At 35.4% G+C, this 14,651-nt stretch overlaps 1 protein-coding gene across 2 annotated transcripts in view; it reads left to right on the forward strand.

Annotated features, from left to right (window-relative positions):
* The window catches only part of dgkaa (diacylglycerol kinase, alpha a), a 40,530-nt gene that overhangs the window by 24,752 nt on the left and 1,127 nt on the right, over positions 1 to 14,651 (forward strand). Inside the window, exons 8-23 of one of the 2 annotated variants that reach the window (XM_067371532.1) lie at positions 169 to 285; positions 3,677 to 3,794; positions 4,677 to 4,765; positions 5,956 to 6,075; positions 6,276 to 6,374; positions 7,514 to 7,600; positions 7,712 to 7,785; positions 7,886 to 7,960; positions 8,200 to 8,285; positions 8,396 to 8,485; positions 8,566 to 8,726; positions 8,929 to 8,993; positions 9,879 to 9,969; positions 10,359 to 10,536; positions 10,963 to 11,080; positions 14,192 to 14,252. In XM_067371532.1, coding sequence (XP_067227633.1) covers positions 169 to 285; positions 3,677 to 3,794; positions 4,677 to 4,765; positions 5,956 to 6,075; positions 6,276 to 6,374; positions 7,514 to 7,600; positions 7,712 to 7,785; positions 7,886 to 7,960; positions 8,200 to 8,285; positions 8,396 to 8,485; positions 8,566 to 8,726; positions 8,929 to 8,993; positions 9,879 to 9,969; positions 10,359 to 10,536; positions 10,963 to 11,080; positions 14,192 to 14,252 — 1,629 coding nt within the window. Of the gene's footprint in view, positions 1 to 168; positions 286 to 3,676; positions 3,811 to 4,676; positions 4,766 to 5,955; positions 6,076 to 6,275; positions 6,375 to 7,513; positions 7,601 to 7,711; positions 7,786 to 7,885; positions 7,961 to 8,199; positions 8,286 to 8,395; positions 8,486 to 8,565; positions 8,727 to 8,928; positions 8,994 to 9,878; positions 9,970 to 10,358; positions 10,537 to 10,962; positions 11,081 to 14,191; positions 14,253 to 14,651 lie in introns of those variants that run through there. The other variant, XM_067371533.1, reaches the window with a different exon arrangement.

Here is a 14,651-nt window from a genome sequence, read left to right on the forward strand (position 1 = left end):
AGGAAGGGAAAAAATTATTCTGACAAGATGTATTTGCATAAAGTTGCTCCTTTATAATTCAAATGATTCCCTGAGGTAATCATTTAGTTACATCATGTACATGTTACAACAGAAATACACTAATACAAAAACATGTACATTCTCATTGCACATTGTGCTTGTTCTCAGGTGCTGAAGGATATGATGACAGCCATTGACGCAGATAGCAGTGGAACAGTGTCATTACAGGAATGGGTGGAGGGGGGAATGAATAACGTCCCGCTACTGGTTTTACTGGGACTGAAGGTAAGAACAGATTCTCACACAGATTCAGATGCAAAGTCAAGAGAGCTGCAGTGCTATTTTTGGAGTGTACAAGACTTTACCTCAGATTACACTGCTCAGAAGGAAAGAAACAATGTAGAATTTAGTATGTATTTATTGCGCTCTGTCTATCTAAGGACACATCTGGTTTTGTAGTGTCGCTCAGCCTCACCATATTACACCAAAGGCCTGCTGACTTTGCACTGGTGTAAGCTACATTGACACTTCTAAGTTCTAACACATGCTTGCTTGCATGCACACACACATGATCAAATACACAGTAGAAGTATTTTGCATTTTATTTACATTTAAATTTGATTATTTCATTAATTTATTTTATTATTTTTTTATGTTCAATTTGATTTATCATATTAGAATAATTTCTGAAGGTCATGTTTAATCATGTTTAATTAATTTATTTAAACCCTGGTGCAACAGTGACACTTCTAAGACAAGCTTGCATACTTCTATACTTCTAAGACTTGCTTATATGCACAACCAACATTAGCAATATTTTTATTTTAAATTTTATATATATATAAATTTTATTATTTTTATTTTATTTTTTTATTTATATTATTATTTTTATATTTTTATATTTAATTTTTGTTCCATTTTTCATTATATTTTTTTTTTTTTTTTTTTACATGTATGGATGGTGTCCACATATTTTGGCCATATATTCATGATCGGGGGTGGGGGCAGATTTAAAACTTGGTTTCACAGACAGGGCTTAGACTAAGCCAGGATTAGGTCTTAGTTCAATAAGGGTATTTAGTTAGCTTTTATAAACCTACCTTATAAAAAAAACATGACTGGTGTGAATCTTGAGACAAAACAATGGCACTGACATATTTTAAGATATATCAGTACAAGTTTCTTTCAGTTGAAACAGCTCAAACATGCATTTTAGTCTAGGACTAGCTTAAGCCTTGTCTGTGAAACCGAGGTAAGAATTTTTCAGTGATAAACACATATTGATTTTCTAAAAATCTAAACATTACAACATATGTCTGTGGTGGTTCCCAACCAGAAGGAAGCAAAACACATACCAGCAGTGTGATGCAAATAGATTTGTGAATCTTTGCAAACCTGATATCCTTTGAATCTCATTAGCATGCCATGTATAGGATCTACTTTATATAACATCTCATTAAAATAAACATGCATTCAGAATATCCCTGACATGCATTTTTTTCACACAAGCCACTTTGCAGCTTTAGAATGCAAGCTCATGCTAGCATCCAGCAAGTAACACTATAGCAGTAGCTGGCTTCACACTCCTCCGGAGGGGCAACATAAGCCGTCTAACTCCCGAGACTCCTCTGTCTGTCAACACTGTGCCAGTGCATGACCTGGAGAGAAGCCACAGAGTTAACAGCAGCTTTTTTTCCATGACTAAATACACCTAAATATAAAAAAACCAAAGTTCAACCCAATAAATGCTAAGCTAATGTCACTTTCACACTAAAAATAAATATAAGTATACTTCACAGTTAAACCACATACACAAAGTCAATGCGGAAGTTACTATTACAAGTAATTCGTTGTTAACACCAGCAGTAACAGTCAGTTACACACAGATCACATAGATTGTTTTGAACACAGAAAGCTGACATGAATTTAGTCATGTTAAACTCATATTCCCGACTGTCTTGCGTTTGTGATCCAGAGCTTTGTAGCATGGTCATGCTCAACCATGTATCAAAGCCAGGGACTTCCCCGTGTGCTATTTCTACCTGCCCAAGCAACGCACGAGGGCTATGCTGAGCCATTGGGCACAGTTACAGCATGGTTGTGTGGGCTACAGTTTCTGACCCCCTGTTCGGCTGCCTGAAGTTCCCGCCTGAGTCATCCAAACCAATAATATTATGCATTATTAATAATTATCTGATGTGAATGCATGAGTCAATGTCCTCAGCCCACCCTAACCACCTTCAGCCAGCCGCTGAATTAATAAAAAAATTAGCCAGTAGGTGTAAGATAAGGAAACAATGTGAAATAAACAAGACGACACTTGTGTGAGTCACCGACAGTGGTTAAAAACACTTTGCACTGATTATCATTTTATTTACGGTTAAGTCGTCATCTGTTTCTTTAATAGATGAATGCATTTCATGTCATTAAGATAAAAATGGCAAAAAGCACCAAAAAGCACTATCAAAGTAGTTCATGTGACTCAAGCAGTTTATTCCAAGTCTTCTGAAGACATATGAAAGAGTTTTGTGAGGATTTATCAAACTTTCCATCCAGAGAATTGAACTCAAGAACCGAATCTGTGAATAAATTATCCAATTGTAGGGCTGTCAAATGATTAATCGCGATTAATCGCATACAAAATAAAAGTTTGAGTTTGCCTAATATATGTGTGAGTAATGTGTGTAATTAATATGTATATAGAAATACATGCAAATTAATGTATATATTTAAGAGAAATATGTTATTTATGTACAAAATATTTTTATTTATATATAATATAAATTATTATATAAAAATATAAATAAATATTCTTGTAAATATTTCTAAAATATACATGAACGTGTTTGTATTTATATATACATAATAATTACACACAGTACACCCACATATATTAGGCAAACTCAAACTTTTATTTTGTATGCGATTAATCGCGATTAATTGACAGCCCAATCCGATTGTTTTCATTGATCTTGTTCACAGATCCAACAGATTAGTTCATGAATCACAAATTGTTCATGAATCGTGACTTATGGTGAAATTTTGGCTGAATTTTTGCAGGATGCACGTTTCTGTTGGTCGACGTGATGAATTTGTATGTTGCAAAATCTGTGTTGGGGAAATCTTTCGCCCACATGCAAAATTCTCAATCACATGGATTCCTATTAAAATGACTGGATTTCACTCACAAAACTTCACTGAATAATGGTAAATGTAATCGTTCACGGTGGTTCTCAGGTTAACAGTTCACTGGAGAGGGATAATATCACTCAATGATGACTTCAACTCGGAAGACCTGGAAAAGTCATATGGAATGCTTTTTTACAATTTTTTTATTCAGAATTATCATTGTAAGATATTACTGTTACACTTTTACCGTGTGAACATTTTTTATAATATCTAAATTCTTCTGTTTCACAGAAGAAAGTCAGTCACGCAGGTTTGAAATGACATGAGAGTGAGTGAATTATGACAGAATTTAAATTTTTCTTGTCATGAGGCTACATACTCTGTCATAGCGGTTTCTTTACCTTTTTTTTTACCTTGTATCTACAGTAACACTCTGGTTAGAGGCACATAAAAGAATGTAAAGCATTAGCCTCAAAAAAACATATTTGAGTTACAGTATCAAGAAAAACATAACCTGTTCTCTAACCTGTTTTTCCGTTTTCCCAAGATGACCCAAAGAGATGGCCAGCACCTGTGGAGGATGAAACATTTCAACAAGCCTGTGTACTGCAACGTCTGTCAGAATATGCTGCTGGGGCTCCGCAAACAGGGTCTCTGCTGCACCTGTGAGTGGAATTCTGGGTAATTTGCAAGAAAGGTTCACAGATTGTTTTGCAAATGCAATTAATATTTCCAGACTGCCAATAAAATGTTTCATTTTAACAATTAAAATGCTGAAATTGTCAAGATACAGTCCAGAAATCCAATGTATCAATGTGTTTTGTGGTTATCTACCTAGCTTTGTAGTTGTGTAGTTAGCTATGTTCTGCTCATATCACCCCGACTTTGTATGAACTTCACTGGCTTTCAGTTGCTTACCATATTAAATTCAAAATTCTCCTGCTCGCTTTTAAATCTTTGCATGGCTTGGCTCCCCCTTACCTTTGGAACATGCTCATCCCCTATACTCCGAATCACTCACTACGTTCCTCTGACTCCTGCCTTGTCGTTGTCCCTCGGCATCGCCTCTCTTCAGTGGGGGGCAGATCATTCAGTGTTGTTGCTCCAAAACTCTGGAATTCTCTCCCCCGCTCACTCTGTTGTGCTAATAATATTTCTGAATTTAAATCAATACTCAACTCACTTCTTTTCTGAATGTTATGTCTCTGAATTGATGGATTGATTGATTTATTGATTATTTAACTAATAATTCTCTGAATGTTATGTTATGTTATGTCTCTTGTTGTGCTTGATTCTTTTCTTCTGTATGCTGCCCTGTCCATATAATATTCCTTTACTGTGTCTTCTAACTATTGTTTGTCATCATTGTCTACTCTACTTGTATTATCTCTTCCTTGTTAAATGTACATTGTAAAGCATCCTTGAGCTCTGGAAAGGTGCTATACAAATAAAAATTATTATTATTATTATAGTTATGCATAATCTAGTGATCCCATATGTTTAGTTCTGCTCAGTTTGGCATGACAACCATTCGCTATCATACACAGGCTGCAAATACACAGTCCATGGCCGGTGTGCCAATAAAAACCCGGCTCCTTGCACCCGCACATATGTGATGTCAAAGAAAGAGACGGGGGTAAGTACACTGTACTCTTTTCTTTTCTTTTCATTTTTTAATTCAGTTTAAAACCAATACTGTTAAACATCCAAGGAGTGTATGACATAGTAACAGTAAATAGCATAAAATCAATATGCATAAAACATAAAAAATGGTTTTGTGCCACCTTTATGTTAAATAATTTATAAATTTATATATAAAAAAGTAACTAAAATTAAAATAAAATAAAATAAAACTAATAAAAGCAAAAAAAAAAATTATATAATTTATAAAATTTAAATAAAAATTAAAATTTATAATAAAAATCTGGGCGGGTATATGAAACAGTGTCAATCAGCAGTTAGTCTGTGACATTTTTATGAATTCTAACAAAATTGTGAAAACATGAATGTGAACAAATGATGCTCGGGACAACTGACGGGACTGTGCTGCATCGTCACAAAAGTTTAAGCCTTGCCAATTTAAATATTCAAGCTCAAGAAAATGCAAAAGGGAACTCAGTTTGTTAGTTGCACGCTGTGTGGGATGTTTTCTGTGCGCAAACATCCGAAGCGCACAAAGTCACTGACAACACGGGAATACTGAATTGAGCTTTCTTTCATGCCTTGTTGTGCTTGAACAGACATATTCAAACAAAATGACATCAAAATGCCAATCTTGGCAAGTATCCTTGTAAACATACTCGGTTATGTCTTACGTGAACCTAAACAGTTAATACGCATGTGTATCAGTATACTGGATCTGTGCAATAGCTCTTAAAGTGACAGCAGCCTAATATTCCTGCTGCTGTCTACATTTTTAATGTTAATCAAAGAACAAAAGACAAAGGACAGTCACTCATTGCTCTTGACTGAATAACTTTTGTAACTTTAATAAGGATTAATCTATGTTTCATGACTGGTAAAAAATATTTATGGCTGGTAAAGTCACTGGCCATTGGCAAGTGTGGCAAAAAGGCCCTGAGCTCATCTCCTTTAAATAGTGTAAAAATGGGCTGCATGTTTTATTTCTTTTCAACTGTGAACATTATCCAGGTCTTGTAATGAGGGTGTCTCAATAAGGTTCTCTATTGTAAACCCTACATATTGGGCCTAGTGGAGAAGGGACCCTCTTCAAGCATCTCCTATAAGCTTCTTTCTTTAGTACTGCCATCCAGTGGACAGTGGAAATGTAAACTGCAAATGTGCATCTCATTTGTTTGTATGCAGATTGCGGCCCATGACTGGGTGAGCGGAAACTGTGATTCTGGGAAGTGTGACCGGTGTCAGAAGAAGATCAAGAGTTTGCACGGTCTTACTGGAAAACGATGTGTCTGGTGTCACACCATGGTGAGATTGGGACTTTCTGAAAAGCTACATTACATTTTACAGTCACTGAAAATCCTTATATAATAAGAGATTAAAGTGTACTTGGTACAAATCACTGTTGATAAAATATCACTCTCAATATCAGAGGCAGGATGAAGCAGGTCAATTTGTCATTCACTCTGGTTCATTATTTTTTATTACTTTTTACTGTCATAATTTAGAGACATGATGAGTGTGCAACCCAGGAACCCTTCGAATGTGATTGTGGCCCTTTCAGAGATCATATCTTACCACCATGGGCAATTTATCCCGTCATCAAGGTAATGCAAACAAAAGTCTCTCTGGAAGACCCAGTAAATAACATGGATACAAGTTGCAGTATTTGCAACCATACTATACAGCAAAATACACTCATTTATACTTATTTAATTAAATTAATTCTAGGCCAGTGGTCAAAGTCACTCCTCCTGCATGATTATGAGAACTGCTTGTTTGCTTACCATCTAATCTACCCAAGACTTTAAAGGGTTAGTTCACCCAAAAATTCTGTCATTTATTACTCATCCTCATGCCGTTCCACACCAGAACACAAATTAAAATATTTTAGTTGAAATCCGATGGCTCCGTGAGGCCTCCATAGGGAGCAATGACACTCCCTCTCTCAAGATCCATAAATGTACTAAAAACATATTTAAATCGGTTCATGTGAGTACAGTGGTTCAATATTGATATTATAAAGCGACGAGATAACGACTTATAAAGTGATGGCCGATTTCAAAACACTGCATCGGAGCACAAATGAATCAGTGTGTCGAATCTGCTGTTCGGAGCGTCAAAGTCACGTGATTTCAGCCGTTGGCAGTTTGACACGTGATCCGAATCATAATTCGATACACTGATTAATTTATGCTCCAATGCTTCATGGCCATCACTAAATAAGTCGTTATTTCGTTTTTTTGGCGCTCCAAAAATATTCTCGTCACTTTATAATATTAATATTGAACCACTGTACTCATTTTTTTTTTCAGAACCACTGTATTTTTGGGTGAACTAACCCTTTGATATGCAGCCTTGTTAGGAGATGATCAGTGATATTCGCTTCACCTGTGACTGGTCATAGTTTTGGCTTATCAGTGTCTGTATATAGATTAATATAATATGATATAATATAGTTCTGATAATATTTTATTACATAAGGGGCCTATTGTGTTAGACAGTGGGGTGCCTTCAAGTCAAAAAAGTTGAGAACCACTGTGCTAGACATTTTTTCATTTTTTCAGGCTTCCACAAATGGATTAAAAATATGTTCCTGGTTTATTAAATAATAAATATTGCCTGCAAAGCTCTGTGGCTGCACAAAAGCACAACACCACCTTTTTGTTATACTAAAAACATTATGAAGATAGGTAACAGGTTATTTGTGATTCTTGTACATTTTGTTCTTTGTTTCCTCACTTAGGAGAGGCAAAACTGCATAAAGAACGGCTGTACAGTTGCAGGTGACGACAGTGACCACAACACTACACCTGATGGACAGGTACTACAGGTAAGACACAGCATGGACATTCTTTTATGTTTCTGCTGCCTTACCAGGCAGAGACAACAGGCACTGAATGACGGCAGTGAAACTAAAGCACAGCTTCCTGTCCCCAAATAGATAAACCCAATTCCTGACACTCATCCTCTTTTGGTGTTTGTAAATCCTAAAAGCGGCGGTAAACAGGGAGAGAGGTGAGAACACATCCATCGATCCATCCATTATCTAATTGAATGTGTTAGATATGTGTATTTTAAATCGCAGTTTTTAATCACTAAATATGTATTTTTATAGAGTCCTTCGGAAATTCCAATACTTGTTGAATCCTCGGCAGGTTTATAACCTTTCCAATGGTGGACCAGGACCAGGGTAAGGACATCACTACCATTTCAGCATATAGAAATATTTATTGGTGCCCTGAATCCACTTGGTTGAACTTGTGGAAAACAAAACTATTAAAAATGGACTAAAGATTAAAAAAAATGCATGATGTCATCCACATTTTATGTTTCATAGATGTGGATTGTCTTAAAATGTGTATAATGCCTTAACAGAAGTTTGTAGAAACTCAGAGTGGTAATCTATGTGATCTTCTGTTTCCAAACCAGGTTATGTTTTTTCAGAAATCTGCCGGACTTTAGAATATTAGTTTGTGGCGGTGACGGCACAGTGGGCTGGATCCTTGACGCTATAGGTTGGAAACTAAAACGAAACATACTTTCTGTGACGCTCACAGCGAAACAGTATGAATGTGTTTTGCTCTCAGTTCACTCTCAATCAACTGTTCTTTTCAATTCCTCAAAGATAAAGCCAACCTGCCAGTGCGCCCCCCGGTGGCCGTGCTTCCTCTTGGCACAGGAAATGATCTTGCACGCTGTCTTCGGTGGGGAGGAGGTGAGGACAGAAGCTGAACTTGAAATTTGAACATGTTCCTGTGTGTCTATATTTAGTGTCTCACGGTTATGATGCTGTAGGTTATGATGGGATGGATCTAGGCCGGATCTTGAAGGACATTGAGGGCAGTTCTGTGGTTCCGATGGATCGCTGGAGCATACAAGTGACCCTGGAGGACAGTCAGGAGAGAGGTGATCCTGTTCCCTATGAAATCATCAACAACTACTTCTCCATTGGAGTGGTAAGACACATACAGTACAGCATTCATCTGAAATCGTCTAATAAATTACCTTTAAAGGTAGTTTCAAGACTTTCTTTCTTTCTGTGCTTTTTCTGCTAATATGATATGTTATTTGTAAAGAAAAATACAAATTATAATAATAAAGAATATTTTACTAATAGTATTTTTATCATTCTCTCTGTTTTGGCTGTGTCTGGAACAGGATGCCTCCATTGCTCACCGCTTCCACACTATGAGAGAGAAACATCCACAGAAGTTTAACAGCAGGTGAGCATGTCACACACTGAACCCCACTACAGGCAACAGGTCTACTTAGCAATAAGTATTTCTTTACGATATTTTCTTAAAAATACACAAAATCCATCACTTAATTTTAGTAGTTAATGGTATGAGACAATAACTTAGTATTGGCTTTTTATAATTATGCTGCGTTTGTATACAGGGCATATATCTAATGTCCATTACAATGCACATGGGTTCTGAACAGTGGATTTTATGTCAATCATTAATTTTTTTAAATAAGATAAAAATATTTTTTAACTAAAAAATTAAATTTAATTAATTCACCAAGGGCACATTAAAATGAATCAAAAGTGACTCAAAACTTTTACATTGCTATGTAAGATTTCTCAGTTTCCACAAAATATTAAGTAGCACAACCATTTTTAACATCGATAATAATAATAAATGTTACTTGAGGAACAAATCAGCATATTAGAATGATTTGTGAAGGATCATGTGACACTGAAGACTGGAGTAATGATGCTGAAAATACAGCTTTGATCACAGGAATAAATTACACTTCAAAATATATTCAAATAGAAAACAATTTTTTAAAATTGTAATAATATTTCACAATATTACTGTTTTTACTTTCATTTTTGATCAAATAAATGCAGCCTTGGTGAGAATAAGAGACTTCTGTCAAAAACATAAAAAAAAATCTTACTGACCCTAATCTTTTGAATAGAAGTGTATATTTGTAATCGTTTGATTAATTACTCCTCCTGAAAAGCAGTTTGCCTTGGCAGCATCCATTTCTGATTTGGGAGGAACCATATGACCAAAACCATAAACTATAAAAAACTCAAGCCTGAAAAGGTTTGCATGAGTTTGTGGCTTCTACTTCATGCATATATATCTTTCTTTCAGGATGAAGAACAAACTTTGGTATTTTGAATTTGCCACATCCGAGACAATCTCAGCATCTTGTAAAAAACTCAAGGAGTGTCTCACCATTGAGGTAAGAAAAAATGCCTCACACAAAAAAAAAGAGAGATCACACTCCCATGTGAGTTCAAAGAGGTTATTGATCATTGCAGCTACCCTTGTTCCTTCTTCCCTTGTGCTGAAAGCCCATCAAAAAGCATCAACTAAAAAGCATGAACACAGTGAGGGCATTAGAGTGATAAAACCTGTTATTAACCTGCTTTTGGTATTAGTCGTCTGTCAGAGCTCAAGCCAGGCCCATTTCAATCTACCAGATCAGGGCCATTCATTCAGAATATGAAGCAAATGCAATTCATTACTTAAAAATCTGCTTACGCACGTTAGAAGTATCCGCTTGAAATAATTTTAAATATGGAAAACGGAACGGAACTGACTCCAGCACCTCTGTCTGGCCTTATCCAGTGTTGCGGGAACCAGTTGGATCTCAGTAGTCTTTCTCTGGAGGGAATCGCCGTCCTCAACATTCCCAGCATGCACGGCGGCTCCAACCTGTGGGGTGAAGCCAAAAAAAGTGACAGAGGGGACCAGAACTTGCCCGAGGTCATAGTAGACCCTGAAGTCTTAAAAGTGAGCCCGCAAGGTATGTTTCGTTATATATAGAAATAAACTTTTAAAGTGCCCCTATTATGCTATTTTAAAAGTTCCTAAATTTGTTTTAGAGGTCACCTACAATAGGTTTACCTACAGGTCAAAAAACACTTTAATTTTCTCATAATATACACTGCAGCATCACATCTTTTCTCACAGTGTCTCAAACAGTTCGGATTCAGTCTCTCTAAACCACTACTTTCTGAGAGCCTGCTCTACTCTGATTGGTCAGATGGCCCAGTCTGTTGTGATTGAAAATAAATGGACATTACCATAACTGATAATAACTCCATTTATTGTGCAGTTTGATCTTTGAAACTTTGCAGAGCTTTTACATTCACAAAAATATCAGAAAAAGTGTAATAGGGGCACTAATATTAAGGTTATCCAAAACACTCAAAAGACTGTCTTCAAACAGACATGAGCGATAAACGTGTGGAATTGGTGGGATTGGAAGGAGCCATTGAGATGGGACAGATATACACAGGGCTGAAGAGTGCAGTCAGGCTTGCCAAAACATCTCAGATTACCATCAGGTGAGACAAACAGTTACCAACAAATGTCAGCAATGGATGTCTGTAAACAAGCTCATACTTATGGAAGCTTGTTTCTGCCATGAAATAAAAAATAAAAGGTAATTGCGACTTTTTATCTCACAATTCTGACTTTTTTTCTCGCAATTGTAAGTTTACATCTCGTAATTCAGACTTTTTTCTTGCAATTGCAAATTTGTATCTCTCAATTACAACTTTTTTTCTCTTAATTGCAAGTTTATAACTCTCAATTCTGACTTTTTTTCTTGCAATTGCAAGTTTATATCTCTAAATTCCGATTTTGCAAGTTTATGTCTCACAATTCCAACTTTTATTTCTCGCAATTGCAAGTTTATATCTCGCAATTCTGACTTTTTTCTCGCAATTGCAAGTTTATATCTCGCAATTCTGACTTTTTTTCTCACAATTGCAAGTTTATCTCTCAATTCCGACTTTGCAAGTTTATATCTCGCAATTCCGAATTTTCTTCTCGCAGTTGCAAGTTTATATATCGCAATTCCGACTTCTCTTCTTGCAATTGCAAGTTTAAATCTCGCAATTCTGACTTTTTTCTCGCAATTGCAAATTTATATCTCGCAATTACGACTTTTCTCTCGCGATTGCAAATTTATATCTCTAAATTCCGATTTTGCAAGTTTATGTCTCACAATTTCAACTTTTATTTCTCGCAATTGCAAGTTTATATCTCGCAATTCTGACTTTTTTCTCGCAATTGCAAGTTTATATCTCGCAATTCTGACTTTTTTCTCGCAATTGCAAGTTTGCATCTTGCAATTCTGACTTTTTTCTCGCAATTGCAAGTTTATATCTCGCAATTACGGCTTTTTTTCTTACAATTGCAAGTTTATCTCTCAATTCCGACTTTGCAAGTTTATATCTCGCAATTCTGAATTTTCTTCTCGCAGTTGCAAGCTTATATATTGCAATTCCGACTTCTCTTCTTGCAATTGCAAGTTTATATCTCGCAATTCTGACTTTTTTCTCGCAATTGCAAATTTATATCTCTAAATTCCGATTTTGCAAGTTTATATCTCACAATTCCGACTTTTATTTCTCGCAATTGCAAGTTTATATGTCGCAATTCTGACACTTTTTTTTTCTCAATTGCAGGTTTGCATCTTGCAATTCTGACTTTTTTCTCACAATTGCAAGTTTATATCTCGCAATTACGACTTTTTTTCTCACAATTGCAAGTTTATCTCTCAATTCCGACTTTGCAAGTTTATATCTCGCAATTCCGAATTTTCTTCTCACAGTTGCAAGCTTATATATATCGCAATTCCGACTTCTCTTCTTGCAATTGCAAGTTTAAATCTCGCAATTCTGACTTTTTTCTCGCAATTGCAAATTTATATCTCACAATTACGACTTTTCTCTCGCGATTGCAAATTTATATCTCTAAATTCCGATTTTGCAAGTTTATGTCTCACAATTCCAACTTTTATTTCTCGCAATTGCAAGTTTATATCTCGCAATTCTGACTTTTTTCTCACAATTGCAAGTTTATATCTCGCAATTCTGACTTTTTTCTCGCAATTGCAAGTTTGCATCTTGCAATTCTGACTTTTTTCTCGCAATTGCAAGTTTATATCTCGCAATTACGGCTTTTTTTCTCACAATTGCAAGTTTATCTCTCAATTCCGACTTTGCAAGTTTATATCTCGCAATTCTGAATTTTCTTCTCGCAGTTGCAAGCTTATATATTGCAATTCCGACTTCTCCTCTTGCAATTGCAAGTTTATATCTCGCAATTCTGACTTTTTTCTCGCAATTGCAAATTTATATCTCTAAATTCCGATTTTGCAAGTTTATATCTCACAATTCCGACTTTTATTTCTCGCAATTGCAAGTTTATATCTCGCAATTCTGACACTTTTTTTTTCTCAATTGCAAGTTTGCATCTTGCAATTCTGACTTTTTTCTCACAATTGCAAGTTTATATCTCGCAATTACGACTTTTTTTCTCACAATTGCAAGTTTATCTCTCAATTCCGACTTTGCAAGTTTATATCTCGCAATTCCGAATTTTCTTCTCGCAGTTGCAAGCTTATATATATCGCAATTCCGACTTCTCTTCTTGCAATTTCAAGTTTATATCTCGCAATTCTGACTTTTTTCTCGCAATTGCAAGTTTATATCTTGCAATTACGACTTTTTTTCCCCTTACAATTGCAAGTTTATATCTCTCAATTATGACTTTTTTTCTCGTAATTGCAAGTTTATATCTCTTAATTTCAACTCAGCAAGTTTATATCTCGCAATTCCGACTTCTCTTCTTGCAGTTGCAAGTTTATATCTCGCAATGCTGATTTTTTTCTCAGAATTGCGAGATATAAACTCACAATTTAAAGTTATAAAGTCAGAATTGCGAGTTAAAAAGTCAGAATTGCATGATATAAACTCACAATTATGAGGAAAAAAGTCAAAATTGTGAGTTTATATCTCACATTTCTGACATTTTTTCTCACAATTGTGAGATAGAAACTCGCAATTGCGTGTTATAAAGTCCAATTGTAAGGGGGAAAAAATACTTTTTTTGTCAGAATTGCAAGTTTATATCTCACAATTTTGACACTATAACTCGCAATTCTGAATGTTTTTCTCAGAACTGTGAGATATAAACACAATTGCAAATTATAAAATCAGAATTGTCTAATAAAAACTAGCAGTTGCTAGAAAAAAGTCAGAATTGCGACTATATCTCGCAATTCTGACTTTATAACTCGTATTTGCGAGTTTAAATCTCGCAATTGCGTGAAGAATTGTGAGGGGAAATAAAATCGCAATTACCTTTTTTATTTTTTACAAGCTTCCATGCTTACAAGTCAAGACATGCTCAGACATGTTCATTACTGTCAGTCTGCATTCCCTACATTTGCATACTCATTCGCATTTTATTCAAAAGTAAAATATTCAATTTACATCCCATTAATTCTTTTGTCATTTGTCATTGTCAACCATTATTGAGTCTTATGATGTAAATGTGTGCTTAGTCACCCAAGCAATTGTGCATTATATCATTTACTCATTATTTTTGTTTCTAAACATGTTTCTAAACAAGTGTTTTATTCAAAAATGCACACTCATTTATAGGACAAAAAAGCCGTTGCCCATGCAGATTGATGGGGAACCGTGGATGCAGCCACCTTGCACCGTAAGTGTCCACCACTTTCAAAATACTAACTTTTTACACAAGAGTCATTCCAATGATTCCATCTTTTGAATCTGTTCAGTAAAAAGATTTATTCAGATTCATAGACTGATTTGTTCAGTTACCGTTTTTGCAGATCACATTGTAAGTGGTGAAAAGTGAGTGTATTTTTGTGTTTTATGAGCGAGTCATTTGATTCATTCACTCATTTGGTTCAAAACGAGTTTTATTAAAATGTGCGGCTAAAAATCTACTAAGAAACGACATAAACTGTGTTTAAGCATCATAAGTGTTGTTTCCAGATGATTAAAAAAATACAGCTATCATTTATAAGCCTAGATTAAGATTTGTGGTGAAAGATAACAATAAGGATTTGTTTAAAAATACTGACCCATTCATCAC

This window comes from Chanodichthys erythropterus, chromosome 20 (genome assembly GCF_024489055.1).
Source record: "Chanodichthys erythropterus isolate Z2021 chromosome 20, ASM2448905v1, whole genome shotgun sequence".
Taxonomy (NCBI): domain Eukaryota; kingdom Metazoa; phylum Chordata; class Actinopteri; order Cypriniformes; family Xenocyprididae; genus Chanodichthys; species Chanodichthys erythropterus.